This window comes from Hibiscus syriacus, unplaced genomic scaffold (assembly GCF_006381635.1).
Source record: "Hibiscus syriacus cultivar Baekdansim isolate YM2019G1 unplaced genomic scaffold, ASM638163v2 tig00002035_pilon, whole genome shotgun sequence".
Lineage (NCBI taxonomy): Eukaryota > Viridiplantae > Streptophyta > Magnoliopsida > Malvales > Malvaceae > Hibiscus > Hibiscus syriacus.
Window position 1 is genome coordinate 7609 of NW_024061905.1, and position 16930 is coordinate 24538.

At 32.7% G+C, this 16930-nt stretch overlaps 1 protein-coding gene across 1 annotated transcript; it reads right to left on the reverse strand.

Annotated features, from left to right (window-relative positions):
- Nucleotides 1-2371: 2371 nt before the first annotated feature.
- On the reverse strand, nucleotides 2372-4418 carry LOC120137479 (glycine-rich RNA-binding protein 2, mitochondrial-like). Its single transcript, XM_039153216.1, has 5 exons — nucleotides 4275-4418; nucleotides 3497-3626; nucleotides 3344-3412; nucleotides 2718-2824; nucleotides 2372-2636 (listed from the first exon to the last, which is right to left on the reverse strand). The coding sequence occupies exons 2-5, from the start codon at nucleotides 3612-3614 to the stop codon at nucleotides 2526-2528; spliced, it is 405 nt and encodes a 134-aa protein (XP_039009147.1). The 5' UTR covers nucleotides 3615-3626; nucleotides 4275-4418; the 3' UTR covers nucleotides 2372-2525.
- Nucleotides 4419-16930: the final 12512 nt, after the last annotated feature.

The following is a 16930-nucleotide window of genomic DNA, read 5'->3' on the forward strand; positions in this document are numbered from 1 at the left end:
GCTATAAGGACCTATTCGGCTATTATTAAAAAATTTAGGGTTTGAGATGAAAATTTATTTTGAGTTTTGTCATGAAGGATTAAGTGTTAGCTGGCTTTAAAATTAAAGATATATTATGGGGGATCAATTCGACAATTTAAAAAAATAAGGGATGGATGTGTAAATGTTGTTTGATGATGAAAATGATTAGGAAATGAAGTTATCTTCAAAAATGGATTGTTTGAAGCTTGAATCTTAAGATTAAGATTGAAGGATTAATTCGACTATAAAGGAGAATTTTAGTAAAAAATTTATTTTGAGTGTTGAGATGAATTGTTATCATTCAAGCTTCATTTTTAATAGTTGAAATATTAAAATAGAGAAAACAAAACTTTGGTGGAATTATATTATCCAGAGTTAATTTAAAGTATAGAAAGTTTATAAACTTCGAATATATATTTTTTGAATTCTTTAGAGATTTTTTGTATTTGATTAATGAGTATGGTTAGAATTAAATTCTGACATGTATTTTGAATTTTGTGTGTTTTATAGCTGATGTGCCTTAAGCATCTAAGTTTAGATGTGAGGGGAATAAAAAGGGAATGAAAAAAGAACAAGTTTGAAGGTGTATTTTAAATTCATCATTTTTCGTTAAAAAATTAACAATTGTTTGAGTTGGATATTAATCTACTAACAATTATATGATAAAATCATATTTTAATGATGTCTACTAATATCGTTGTTGCTTTCAAGCATTGTCTTAACGACATAAAATTTTAAGCACTAACTTGACGACATAAAATTTTAAGCACTAGCTTGACGACATAATCTAAACGAAGAGTCAATCCACAAAATACAACTCAAGTGATTCTGGAATCATATTTTATCATATCTCAGTCTACATGTTAACTTCAAACTTCGGCAACCACAATTTTTAACGAAAAATGACGGTTTTAAAATATATGAACAGTCGAGTGACCATTTTATAACTTTTAATAGTTGAAGTATTCAACAAAACAATGTCCTATAATCCAAGACCATTTTAAATTTTTTAATAGTCGAATGACTTAATAAAATAATATTCTATGCCAAGAGGACCATTTGTCTACATTACCAAAAAAAATAAAAGTGGGAAAAAAATGCTAAAATGGTACTTTCACACCTGATCAAACTATTATAAACTTCACCAACTTCCTACCTTTTCTTCACCATTTTTTCCCTCATCTCCATTTCTCTTCTTTTTCCTCTGAAAAAAATATACAATATACAATGGATCCAGTGAACACTTGGGGCAATGCCTCCCTCGAATACGTCGATCCCGAAATCCACGATCTCATCGAGAAGGAGAAGCGCCGCCAATGTCTCGGAATCGAGCTAATAGCCTCCGAGAATTTCACTTCCTTCGCCGTCATCGAAGCCCTCGGCAGTGCCCTTACCAACAAGTACTCCGAGGGCATGCCCGACAACCGTTACTACAGGGGCAACTAATTCATCGATGAGATCGAAAACCTCTACAAATTGTTCGTCAACAGTTTGGGAGAAAGTTTGCTTAGGTTTGTTTATTTATTAAATTAACAAACACAGTAAAGATTTTGGGTTCGTTTAATTAAATAAACGAACATAAATAGAGAGTTCATTCGTTTATTTATATTTGTGAACGTTCGATAATATGTTTGTTCATTTATATTCGTTAATTAATGTCCATTCGTTTATGTTCATTTAAAACATAAGGTTACATAAATTTTAACTTCATACCCATTAATATTTTAAAATTCAATTAATTTTAAATATAAATAAAAAATTCATAAAAATTAAATCCAAATTAACTATGAAATTGCAACTTATACTATAAATTTTACGTTATTATTGTTGTTGTGATTTATATTCGTTTACGTTTGTTTATTGTATTCATTTATATTCATTCATGTTCGTTTACGTTCATTTACTACGTCTATATTCGTTTACATCTTTTTGTTTATTTTTTTTTATATTCGTTTATTATTTAAATGAACAAACACGAACAAACTACATTCCTTAACAAATAAACATGAACAAAATTACACAGTTACATTAATATTTTAATTTTAATTTCATCAATACTTCGACGTTTTTATTAACTTTTAATGACATGACAATAAAAAATTAAATTATATTTTATATAAAAATAATGCCAATCGTGTAAAAAAGTTAAAAAGTATCAAAACATATGATGAAATTAAAACTTAGATAAACTACACGGTTGGTACTCCAACTATAACTTTTGTACTATTTTAATCACCAAACTATTATATTTTTTCAAAATCATATTTAACATTATACTAGGTGACATATCTTATGGTGATGCTGAGGCATCAGCATTTAATTCTTTAAAGATAAGAGCAAGAGCAACATAGGTCAAAAGCTTACCTTGCCAATATAAATATTAGATTGTAACATGTAGGAAATCTTGAACAAACTACATAATGTAGTTTGCATAAGTCTAGCACAATAACGAAATCGAATTAACTGCATCATCAAATCTATAAGCAAAGATTTTGATGCAATACCTAGTAACCAGAATCCCTATCACCACGGAAGCCACCATTACCACCAAACGACCGAGGTCCGGGAGGCCTTTCATTCGCATAACTCACTCGAATATTTCGTCCATTGAGTTCCTGCAGTTTCGGTTCAAAGGAATCAAAATACAAAATTATCCAGAAACATGTTTCGTATATAAAAAGCCTATTTTTCCTCACCTGACCATCCATGGCTGACAAGGCATTGCTGGCAGATTCATCATGAGCAAAGTTTACAAAACCAAAGCCCCTAGACCTCCCAGTGTCTCTATCGATGATAATCTTAGCTGATCAACATAAATCAGAGAATGAGAACACAAAATGAAGCAAGCACTATAATAGCATCATAAAAAATTCTCAATGTTTATATGGAATCTCGGTGACAACTGTTTTGTTCAGTTCCTGTACATAAACAGCAAAACTCGCAGGCCAAAATCATTAGTCTGGTATAAAAGAAAACTTGTTAATAGTTTTAATTTGACCAGAGCAACACGCTCACTTGTACACAAAGAAAATGGAGATAAATTAATATGCATTTTGATACCACACTACTCATATAGCCAGCCTAGACATGCCCAAAACAACCAATAAATGAACACTAAACACCAAACAAACACATTATCCATACTATTTCCTCAGTCTTCACTATTAGTAATAACCCAAGGCTGATGAATGACCAAAAAAATACATCTCATTAATCTGCTCAACAACAAAAGGAAGCTAATATTTATGTTAGTTTAAAATAGACAAACTTGTAAGAATGTCAGAAACTTAACAATATCACTAGCATTAGCAATACAACTCACCTTCTGTGACATCACCAAATCCGGAAAATGCTTCCTTAAGAGTTTGATCATCAGTTCCAAATGAAAGGCCTGAGAATCATAGATTTAAGTCGAATAAAAAAATTTAAGATATTGGCATATAATCTTCAAACCAAGAATCGGATGAACAAATACCTCCGATAAAGAGCTTTTTCGTTGATGTCGACATGCAGCGAATAGAGTTAAGGATAGATGTTGCGGGAATTTGACCATTTAGCCTTAGAAGGCTTCCTAATTTGCTAGAAAATGCCATTATAGCACTTTACTGTGTCATTTTTTATTCACAACAGCAACAGCAAGAAGCACAAAACATAAACAAAATGTCATGTTAGTAGCAAGACAACCAAAACAACACATTGCAATAAAATATCCTATTAAATTATATCTATAGTTAGTTATTCACATCCCTTCTTTTAAAAATTGTTAAATATCCCGTTTCTCTTCAGTTATTAACAACCATAGACAATTTTCAAACAAAAACAATAATTAGCGCAACAAAGAAAAAAACCGTCCATGATCAACATTAAAATTTTAATGGCATGCCATTCCCAATGTTTTATTTTTTTATTAATCTGTATCGAATACAAGACAGTATATGTTCGAAAGATCAATGAACGTGTATATATCCCTTAATCTACCAAGGTCGCTTAGTTCTCATTCCCAATGTTTTAGGATCTACTTTGACCTAACATAAATTATTCATCTCATAAAACCACTCCAAGGACAAAGAGATAAGCTACACTAACATCAATACTAACCAAAATAAAAAGAAAATAAAACAAGACTAATTAAGGCAAAAAAACTGAAAAATATAAATCATAAACCAAAAGAAAAACAATCATCTTAACTTTAAAAAAATAAATAAATGAACAAACAGAATGAAACCCACAAAAGTAAAAGCGATTGTATTTACCTTTAAGAAGAGAAGATGGAGAGAGAGATTCAGAAAGAATGAATTGAGCGGCTAGGGTTTAAGACTTTGAAGGAGAAGATATCATCTCCTGCATCATTTAATAGACTTGAGGCTTAAGGAGTTTTATTCCGGTACGGTGTAGATGTATTACAATTTTCACTTTATTCAGTTGTACCCCGACTGATAATTTGGTCCAATGTTGAATTTAAGTTCCACAAGGTACATTATTTGATGACTCTATTTGGAATCGGATTGGGCTCTGAACTTCTTCGGGCTTTGCATTGAACTCAAAATGTTTGAAATAAAAAAAAATATTTAGAATTTATTTTAAATAGTGTTTCAAATTTGATCTAATGCTTTTGTCTCAAGTTCAATTTTTTTTAATGATAAGATATTTAAATTTTTGTGATTATAATAAATAATATATCTCTCTCTATACAAATAATATTGATAGTTTTTTATTTATAATTATCAGTATTCGATCTATTAATCGATTAATTTGGATTGTGTATTGCAGTGGCAATGGTAACTCTCCTAAACCTATTTGTTTTATTTGTAAACGTCAAGATTCGGACTCTTAGCCTTACTTAAGAGATCTAGTGTCTCATCACACTAGACCAATTGATTATTGATATTAATTATAGCTTTTTAATATAACACCACAATTGTAAATTTTAATACTCAAATTGAATATTATAATTAAATCTCGAATGTCACATAAACTTTTAATTCTCTTTTATTTTTACCTTAAACTTTACTATTTCTTTAATTTAATTTTGAATCAAGGGTTTTGAAATAAAATATTAAACCTAACATTTGAGGTGTGACAACGTTATTCGCCGCACATAATATAACAAAATGACAAACAATCTTCAAACTCAACTTGGAGTTCCCATTAAATTAAGAAGTTTACATGAGTTACTTGTGTAACTCAGTCCATTTACGACTCATCAAATAAATTTTAGAACCATCTTTTACAGTTTACTTAATTGAATAAATAGTATAAGTTTAAAATACTTTTGTCCTAACAAAGTTTATCAAATATTTAGTTTGATTCGAGTTGAGAAAAATATGATTTTAAGCTCAAATATGACTTTTTAATGTATGATGATAAATAAAAATTATTATTTCGATTTTTAGAATTTTTGAAAATGTAATTAATTTCATTGTGAACAAATAGGATTAAAATAGGATTTACCTTAATATTTTGATACTAACAATTAACGCTTTAAATGAATTGTCTATCATATTTAATTTAACAATTCTTTTTACTTGTTCAGACTTCATCAATATTTTTTTTGAAATCTTAATTTCACCAAATTTTCAATTAAATCTACCTTTTAAAAATTTGTTTTGACTCGAAATCATTTTTAAGAAATTAAGAACCAAACTGAATCAACTACCTTATTATGTATCTGATTCTACTAACTCATATTTTAAGGCGTTATATTACATCATGCCAACATCACTTCCATATATGCAATGTATTTCATATCATGTTCATATGCGCATCACATGTCTTTCCTCGCATTTATATGCATTTCATATTCCACATTTTGTGCTTTTGTGCATTATATAAATCATACTTCGTACATGTATCATCATATCACTTTCCATAGAACATGTAAGACACAACTAAGTACTTAACAAATAATCATATTTAATAAAATTCATTAAGCGATTTTAGTGGTAGAAAAGAGTATTATTCTTCATATGAATTCTGAGTTTGAACAATTGTGTCTGCAGGGTGTATAGATGTTAATAACAAATAAAGATTTTAAACAATTACTATTTTATAATCACCCCCGTCTATTAAAAAATAATCATACTTAATATTTATCTTAAACACATACCATGTAATTTATTTCATATACTTATCTATCAATTTCACATACATTCAACTATTGATTTACACTTAACAAATAATCATATTTAATAAAATTCATTAAGCGATTTTAGTGGTAGAAGAGAGTATTATTCTTCATATGAATTCTGAGTTTGAACAGTTGTGTCTGCAGGGTGCATAGATGTTAATAACAAAGAAAGATTTTAAACAATTACTATTTTATAATCACCTCCGACTATTAAAAAATAATCATACTTAATATCTATCTTAAACACATACCATGTAATTTATTTCATGTACTTATCTATCAATTTCACATACATTCAACTATTGATACTTTAGACTTGGGCAAATTTATAAAAGGAATATTGAGGTTCTTCATTACATGTCTAGCGTAGAATTACCTCTTGAGGTTCTTCATTACATGTCTAGCGTAGAATTACCTCTGTTCCATCGACTAACAATAAAAGTTAGGTGACATAATTTATCACTGAGTATGAGAAAATATAAAGTTCATTTCTCCCCAAGGCACGAGCTTGGCATAATTCGAAATGCAAAGCGGGAAAACAATTAAAAGTTCATTAAAAATGAAGATTCTTTACATATTCCTAACTACTGTTATACAAAGGAGGCTAAGTTGGAGCGTTATCAGCAAGAACCTCCGAATTAGAAATTGGATCTTCTACCATTACTTCTAGATTTGGAGTTGGATCATCCACAGTTGCCTCCAGAACAAAGGCATGGTTATTCCTCGGAGTGGCCTTCGGGTTATACCAACTTCATTCAAAACGTACAAGTGTGGAGCGGCTTAAAATCAATCATCACATTGATTCACGAGAACCGACTTCTTTAATATAATAAATGCCTTCTTTCGTGAGTCTCAGTTCAAGTTATTGTATGGCATTTCCTCGACCAAGAAGGGACAAGTATAACCGCAACCCACACAACGCTATTAATCCTCCACTTATCGAGGTTTCTGGAGTTCCCATAAGTCTTTAGAGTTGCATATCCTCCAAACTATTACATTCTCTTTACTTAATCGTTGTTAATTTCATCACCAACTAAATATACTATATGTCAACCATGTATACTCACTATGTCGACCTAAAAATAGTCATAATCACTTTACGTCTGACACCAACATTAAAAATCCGTATATAAGTCACCATATAAAACTAAAGAAGGAGCTCGAACTATCTCTATCACCGAGCCTTTCTTACTGTTCATCATATTTTTCATATCATCTATTCTCCACCTCCTTCACAAACAATCATTTGCGGCTCTCCACCTAAATAGAATAGGCAAATTATCAAACACCATCATAACTCCATTTCTTCTATCAATAATAATTTTTAAGTTGAAGGATAAATTTAAAATATAAAAAATAAATATAGAAATTTTTATACAATTAATTTTTAAATATTCACCAAACTATCGGTGAATTTTACAAAGTATTATCATCAGATTTCAACGCATAAAATATAAGTTGAATAAACAAAAGTAAATTTCTTATATACAAAGACAAAAGGAATCCCTTTTCAAGATCTCCCAAAAGACCCCTTTTTTATTATTGGCGAGGCGAGGCGATGCAAGAGGGTTCGTATTTGGATATCGAAGGGGCAATAATTGTTGGCTTCAAGGCAAAATGGATGAGATCGAGGATTTTTGCCCAACTCAGCAAAACATGGGAACCAAAAACACACCCCTACACAATGGGTGAAAAATAATAAAAATATTAAAATATGATAAAACCTTTAAAAATTATAATTATTTACATTTTTATTTTAAAATTAATATTATAATTACATTTAAAGTTTTATTAAATATATAATATACTATATTAAATCTATTTTTTTAATTATATAAAAATAATTTAATTCAAATATCACAAATTATTAAAATCCTTATCAAAGAAGAATTATTTTATGTATATATATATATATATACATAAACAATTATGTTTATTTAGTATAACATTTATTTTATTTAGTTTTAACATATGTATAATTTAATTAAAATTGTATATGTATAATTGAATTAAAATTAAAAATTTATACAAGTGAACAAAAATCAAAATTATATATAAAATTAAAATCCATATATAACACTACATATTTGACCAAAATTTATACATATATTTTTTAAATATTTTACAAATTAAGTATTTATAATTTTTAATTAAACTAATGTCTCTAAACTCGTTATTTTTAAACTGAGGTAAATAGAAAATAATATATATTAAAATATTATCTACCATTTAGTATTGAACGCTCATACTCATGAATGAACCTAGAGAGGGGTGAGTGGGGGCGGTCGCCCCATAAAAGTTTGAAACTCATATATATTTTAGATATTTTCTTTGTATTTTTTTATTGAAAATATGTTTTCGTCCCCCTAAAAATTTATAAGTTCTCCCCTACTTAAAATTTTATAAGTTCGCTCCTCCTAACATAAAATCATGCATCTATCCCTGCTTATACCCTTCTATACGCAATGTTAGAACTCATAACCTCAAAAGATAACAACAATTCTCTTAATCACTGAAATCATTTAATTCATGACTCTAAACACATTTTTAATAACACCGTTGTTTATTTTTTAACTTTGCAAGTAAATTTCTATTATTAAATCATTTTAATTCAATTCATTTTATTTTTAGATAATTTAATTATTAATTAATAAGGGTAAAGTATAGTAATGATCACTGAACTTTTCTAAAGCTTTCATTTAGGTCCCTTAACTTTTAAAACTTACAATACAGTCCCCAACATTTAGTCCGTTTGTAATATGGTCCCCCAACAGTTACGTCAGGGATCATATTGCAAATGGACTAAATGTTGAGGGACCATATTGCAAATGGACTAAATGTTGGGGGATTATATTGCAAGTTTTAAAAGTTAGGAGACCTAAATAAAAGATTTAAAAAGTTCAGTGACCATTACTATACTTTACCCCTTTTTATAAAGAACAGTTTTTTTATCCAAATATTTAGATTTAAATGTAGAAAGTAAATTCAAATATTTTTTTGTTTTGTTTTTAAATGTATAAAGTAAATATTTAGATTTATTTTATTGTTTATTTCAGGGGTTTATTTTATATTTTATACCTTTTAGTATTATTTTTTATTTCTAATTGTATTTTATATATATTTTCTAGAGTTAAATTAGACTTATTTCCAATTAATAATTCATTTTTCAATTAATTTATTTAGTATTATATATTTTCTAATTGTATTACTTTTTTCAATTCAATTTTCGTTAAACGAAATATTTGTTCAATAATCGTGAACTAGTAATTTGTAAAAGAGTCCTAATATGTTTATTAATCTTTAATTTGGAGGACTTACTTGCCAAATATTATTTCCCAAGAATTACGATATAAAGACAAAATTAATTTGAAATTATATAAAGACCCCAAATCCTTTACTTATTATTCCTTTTAACCTTCCTATACAGCTTCCTAGCCCACAGGCAAGGCCGGCTCTTTCTTTGAATTCTCATTCTTAATGTTATTTCTACTGTCCAAGCCATTGGACTCGCCTTCTTCACCACCAGTCCCCGCGGTTAAATCACCTGCAGCGTCACCAATGTTCCCATATATGGAAACCACCACTGCGACGGTAGCTGTGCAGAACGCGGTCCCGAAAGAAGTTCTGACGTTCCTGGCAGCGACTCCCGATTCTACGGCAAAGCCTAAGCAAACTCCCACCATTTTCACCCACGAGAATCACATCAAGAAACGCGTCTTCTTTCCCGAATGACGAGCAATCCATCACCAAAACTCGCGCGAACGCGTGTATGAGTCCGGTCGACGTGCTTTGTAACGCCGCGAAAATAAATACGTGATGCCTCTGCCAATTGTCGTCCCGGAACTGGAATCCGACACCCAAAGTTACTAGCGATAAAACGAGTCCGAGGTGATGCATCATAACAGCATCCGCCTTTAACACAAGTTGAACCGGTTGTACTGGTGGTAGAGAAACAGAGGGGGAAATTAAATAAATCAGCCAGAAATAGAGCAAGAAAACAGGTTTGGGGCAGAGTTCACCAACCAAATAGAGTACCCCTTCTGTGAAAATGCACATTGATGTGAATGAAGATATACCAACAACGATGAGGCTTCCTAGTCCGTGATGGAATTTAAAAATAGAAAGAAAATGGTCTTTTGGTGAAGGAAAGGTGAAGGTTGCACCGGGCCGGAAGGTAATGATGTGAACTATTCCAGCTAGCCACATGAGTCCACTGAAAATGCAAACAACCCACAGGCCGATAAATATGTTATCAATTCGGAGCATGTAATATACGAACGCTACTATTAAAGCAATCCCCAAGGAACCCAAAATAGTGGCAGTAAGCGATAACCGACTCGAGACCCCTCTTCTAATGGGGAATTGTTATCCTGTGTAGCCTCGGATCATCAGGCCATAATGTCGTGTGTGGGAGGCAGTAGCGATGTGATGGCGACTACGATCATCACGATATATAACGTGAAGATACATGTGACTTTGAAGAATCCAACAGGCAGGCAAAATAACGCCCCGATGGCTGTTGCAGCTCCAGCAACAGCTTGCTGGTTCTGGCCATGGTCAAGGTTGGTGGAAATGAAACGAAGCGCGGGGCTAGCCAGAACTCGACCTATGGCCCAAGAGATTGAAGTCCACTCTAAAGGGTAGACTTTGGAATTGCCAATCGATATCGAACGACGTGTAAGTTGCTCATACCTGTAGTAAAACACACAGATCAACAAATTTCAAAGCATTATAACTGAATTTGTATAGTATTTGAGAGGAGAAAAAAGAAACATATTAACGGCTACAGTTGCATTTCATGGATCGGACAAGTCAAGCCTTTGGCGTTGGTGTTCCATCCTCGAGGTGGCTCACTAGGCGAGCTGACTATTTTACCGATGATGAGCGAAAACACTATGGGGATAAGGGTTGTATGAACAAGTAAGAGCACAGTTCGTACACATACCATAGCCATATTTCCCCTCTCGAAGGCTTATGTTAAAGCGTTGAGTATGACCGGCTAGTCCCGCGGGCGCTCACCGTTTCAATGGAAAGATCACCCGCGTTAGAGGCCGGCCTATCGATTTCCTCACCGTTTGGTTCACGTGCATGGAATATTTATTGGTTGCCCCAGATTTCAGCACTCTCTTCTGCCATGCCTTTTGTGTTGTGAGGTTAATCTGTTTTCCTTGGCTATGTTTTGAAGAGGGAAGAAGGTATTAAACGCTGAAATAACTTGTTTGAATGAAAAAATTAAGATGAGGATGGAATCATGGAAATGAATCGTGAAATTTTCAAGGGCTTTTGGCTTTAATACCGGCAAGGCAAAAACCTCGTTATGTTCATTTATGAATTTAAAATAAAAAAGACTCAGTCATCGACTTGGTCTTTATTTGTTCTCATCCTAAAAAATATATAATAATAATAAGGGTAAAGTATAGTAATGGTCACTAAACTTTTCTAAAGCTTTCATTTATATCTCTCAACTTTTTAAACTTGCAATACAGTCCCTAACATTTAATCCGTTTGTAATATGGTTCTCCAACAGTTACGTCGAAGACCATATTACAAACATAATAAATGTTGAGGGATCATATTGCAAACAGACTAAATGTTGGGAGATTATATTGTAAGTTTTAAAAGTTGAATGACCTAAATGAAAGCTTTTGAAAAGTTCAGTGACCGTTAACACTTAACAAACAAACTAACATGTCGATTAAAAAACTTGTTATAATTATAGTTACATTTAATCGTTGTTATTTATATATTCTATCAATTTAATCTTAATTCTAATAAATTAATAATAAATCAGATGATGTTATAGGTCAAGACATATCTCAATATATTCAATAGATTTAACAAGGTCAAGACACATGTCAATGTATTCAATAGATTTAACAAGGAGCTCGAACCTAGGTTCCATGGGTAATAAAGCAAATGCACAACCATTGAGCCAAGATAAATATTTGGTTTAAAGTAGACAACATACAATACATATGTTGAATCTTAGTATAAACTGTAATTCTAATATTTTATATATCTTAACTCAAATTCACATATTAAATTAAATTAACGTTTTGATTTTAAAAGTATATTTTATTTTATTCTTGACTTATTAAATATATTTTATTCTTATTTTAACTTAAAAATATATTTTATTATTATCTTAAATATATTTTTTCTTGATATTTTAATTTTTGTTCAAAATAATCCCTATTAGACCGTTAGTTAATTAATGACTTCCATCAAGCAACGATCATTTTAATAAAAAAATTAAAATAATAAGGGTTAAAATAAAATAAAAAAATTAAAAATATAAACTAAAATAATCATTCAAACAAATGTTGGAAAGTTATTTTAGTATTATATATTTACTCATTCACTCTTGCACTGTTTAACATCCAAATTGATTATACTTGCTTGGCAAGGACATTACACAAACTAAGATCGTTAAAGATGTTATAACTATAATAAATTGGACTAAAGTTTTAAGCTATATGTGATCTTTCTTTATTTTTCCCCCAACGTGATCATTTTAAATGTAATTTAAATCAAAGATGAAGACGTAACTGAATACGAAGTATATGCATGTACACGTATTAGGTTTATGCATTTGATTACGATAAAAAAAGAAAACACGATTTCTTAAGTTATCAATATTTAATAAATAAGAGAAAAATTACAAAACATAAGTAGAAAATATTAAAAAAAAACTTTTAAAGTCTGCAAACCAGGATCACATGGGGGGCGGTGTTTAGAGAGACAATCAACTCATCTTTTTCTAAGGTGAAGTGATAGGATTACACGTGTACGGACAGATGGTTGATCTGATGGGCTGGTATGCCACGTGGTGATTATGCACTTGTTGAGATACTTACGTAATAGGCAAGTGGAAGCCTACCCACATGTGCTTTCCCCAAATGGTTTCCTATTCCTTCTTCACGCGCCTTACTACTGCGTTTATTTATTTAAAAAGGAGGATCAAATTTGAACCAAACAAAATACTAGAAGTCACCCTCGTATATATGGGTTAGTAGGCATTTGGTTTACGAAATGTAAGATTATTAGTAGGAATAAAAAATTATCAGGGAATAGGATTACTGGGAATATTATATTTTATGTTTGGTTGGTTTAACAGGAATGTAAGATTACCGTGTTTGGTTAAAGGAAAAAAATATTATTGGAATGTATATTTGACCAAATTACCATTATATATTTATCTTTTTAACAAGTTGAATTCTACTATAATATTACTATAAGATATTTATATATTTTATTTAAAAAATTTAAATTCATAAAATTTATATAATTTTTTTATAAAATTGAAAATATAAAAAGGTTTAATGAAAGGGTAAAATTTTATTTTAATCCCTGAACTTCATATAAAATTTTAATTATAATTTTTTTTGTAAATCTAAAATAGTTTAAGGATAAATTTGTAATTTAAAATTCGTATAATTTTTATTATTCAATGAGAGAAGAAATATATTTTTGGGAAAAATATTTAAGGGTATTTTAGTCCAAAACGTCGGTAATCCAATAATACATAAAAAAAGGTAATGACACAACAACAACAACAACAAAACCCAATTCCCATATGCAACGGGGTAAGGGGGAGGTATGGTAGTAGGCTGCCCCCAACTCCATGTTGAGAGTAGCTTCCGTGGAAGACCTCCGGCAGTCAGAAAATTAAAAAATATAGATAAAATGCAATGCATGTATAAATAAATACAAAAATACATAGTTGAACAATATTCATATGCAGTTATTAATATCATTAATATCATATGCGCGTCTGTAATGGGCAGTAATCCCTGCAAAAAAAAATCCTTGCGAAAAAATCTCTGTATATAGATAGAAACGTAAGACCCAGCTAAAATTAAAAGTGGAGAGAATGATACACAGAAGTCAAACGATAGCAAGCCCAGTTCTAAGCCTTCATAAATACCAATAACAGAAACGAATAAAAAGTAGAAGTCATGAAAATTACTACAAAGGCATTAAAAGAAGACAGAGATGATACACCCTAGAGATGTGACCCACACTACTCGACTATCCTAGTCTTAAGTCTCCATACTTTCCTATCAGAGGTCATGTCCTCGGTAAGGGCTAAATCCATCAAATCAGATCACAAGCAGTCTTCCCACTTCCGCCTTGGTCGTCCTCTCCTTCTGGCATCGTCGACTGTAATCGACTCTACCCTCCTGACCGCATCTGACGGTAGTCGCCTAAGGACATGCACAAACCACCGTAGTCTTCCTTCCCACAATTTTTCGGAAACAGGCACCACCCCCAAGGACATCCTAATAGCAGAGTTTGTTGTCATATCCCACAGAGTCCTACCGCATGTCCATCGAAGCATTCTCATTTCTGCGGCCTCTATCCTCCTTACATGATCCTTCTTGGTTGCCCAACATTCTGATCCATACAACAGCGCTGGTCTTATTGCCATTCTATAAAATTTTCCCTTAAGTTTTAGAGGCACCTTATTGTCACACAAAACTCCAGTAGCGGCCCTCCACTTTAGTCATCCCGCCTTTATACGGTGTGTAACGTCATCATCTACACCCCCATCTTTATGTATCATAGACCCTAGGTACTTGAAACAATTCTTTGAGGGGAGAACGTGTCCTTCTATGCATACTTCTACATCTTCTTCGTTTTGGTCCCTACTGAAGTTTGAACATAAATACTCTATCTTATCAATATTGATCCTTAAACCTTTTTCTTCTAAAGCAGTCTTCCAGGTAGCCAGTCTACTATTCAACTCAGATTTTGTTTCAGCAACTAGGACAATGTCGTCAGCAAAAAGCATACACCATGGTACACCATCTGGTGTCGCACAATAGATGTCGTCCATAATCAAGGCGAAGATGTAAGGGCTAAGAGCCGACCCATGGTGGAGTCCGATTTCCACCGGGAATGCCTCGGTGTCGCCAACTGTAGTCCTGACGTATGTAGTAGATCTACAATACATATCATGAATCGCCCGGATATAAATAGTTGGGATCCGTCTCGTTTCCAAAGTCTTCCAGATTGTATCGCGGTGAACACTATCATAAGCCTTCTCAAGGTCAATGAACGCCATGTGAAGATCTCTAGACTTTTCCCTATATTTCTCCATAAGTCGTCGAAGTAGATGAATCGCCTCCGTGGTAGACTTGCCTGGCATAAAGCCAAATTGGTTTTCCGAAACCCTAGTAACTTTTCTCAACCTAGCCTCTATCACCCTTTCCCATAGCTTCATGGTATGGCTGAGTAGTTTAATACCTCTGTAGTTACCACAACGTTGGAGATCTCCTTTATTCTTATAGATTGGTATCACCGTGGACTCTCTCCACTCCTCTGGCATCTTGGCAGTCTCTAAAATAATATTAAAGATATTGGTCAACCACTTAACTCCCTCTTCTCCTAGGGCCAACCACACAGTGATAGGAATTTGATCAGGACTGACAACTTTGTCCATTTCCATCTTTCTAAGAGCCATTTTGACTTCCTCAAACCCAATCCTACTTGTAGGGCAGTCATTGGCCGAAGTATGATGGTCGGATGACCTATCAACGGTACTATCTCTACAGGGAGAGGCACCGTCATTAAATAAGCCAAATAAGTAATTACCCCAAACCCTCTTAATATCATAATCTTTCGCTATAAGAACACCATTGTTGTCCTTAATAAATCTAATGCTACCTAGATCTTTTTTCCTATTCTCCCTAGATTTTGCAAGCCTAAAGATGTCGTTTTGTCCTTCCTTGGTGTCTAATCTCTTGTACATTTCCTCGTATGCCTTATCCTTTGCTTTAGCCACCATTTTCTTGGCTTCCCGCTTTGCCTCCTTGTATCTTTGTTTAGCTCTCGACCTTTCTTCGTTTTCATTGCATTGTAAAAACTCCTTGAAGCAAGTTTGCTTTGTCTTCACCTTAGTTTGGACTTCGTCGTTCCACCACCACGATTCTTTATGTTCCTTGGTCTTCCATGTCGACAACCCCAGGGTGTTTTTGCCCACCTCTCTGATGGAATTCGCCATATTTTTCCATAACAAATCTGCATTATTTGAGTTTGTAGTTCCAAAACCTGTATTAGACAAAACCTTACTCCTAAAGTCATCAGTTGTCGCTCCATGTAACTTCTTCCAAAGGATCCTAGGTTTACCTAGTTTAGCCCTCCTATGAGTGTTTCTCCCGTGCGGTACGCGGAACACCAAAACCAACAATTTGTGTTGCGATGCACATGCCTCTTCAGGGGACACCTTACAGTCAATGCAAGCCCATCGATCCCGATTTCGAACCAAGATGTAGTCGATTTGGGTACAATGTCCCCCGCTATGAAACGTAATCAAGTTCGCATCTCTCTTATTAAATAAGGAGTTAGTGACCACCAAATTGTGAGCAGTAGCAAATTCAAGCAACGTACGCCCCTCATCGTTCCTGCTACCATAACCGAAACCCCCATGAACACCGTCATACCCGTCGGTTGTACTTCCTATATGGCCATTGAAGTCTCCCCCTATGAAAACTCTTTGGTCCTCCGGAATGCTCCTAAGTACATCATCTAACTGATCCCAGAAGCAACGTTTCTCCCCCTCCCCTAGGCCAACATGTGGGGTGTACACTGAAAGGACATTCACCACTTCCTCTTCTATAATAACCTTAAGCATCATGATCCTATCCCGGTATCTACAAACTTCAACTACATTTTCCTTGAGCCTAGAGGATACCAAGATACCCACCCCATTTCTAGCGTTATCTACGCCTGAATACCACAACTTTTACTCATTACACTCTCTGGCGCGAGCCCCTTTCC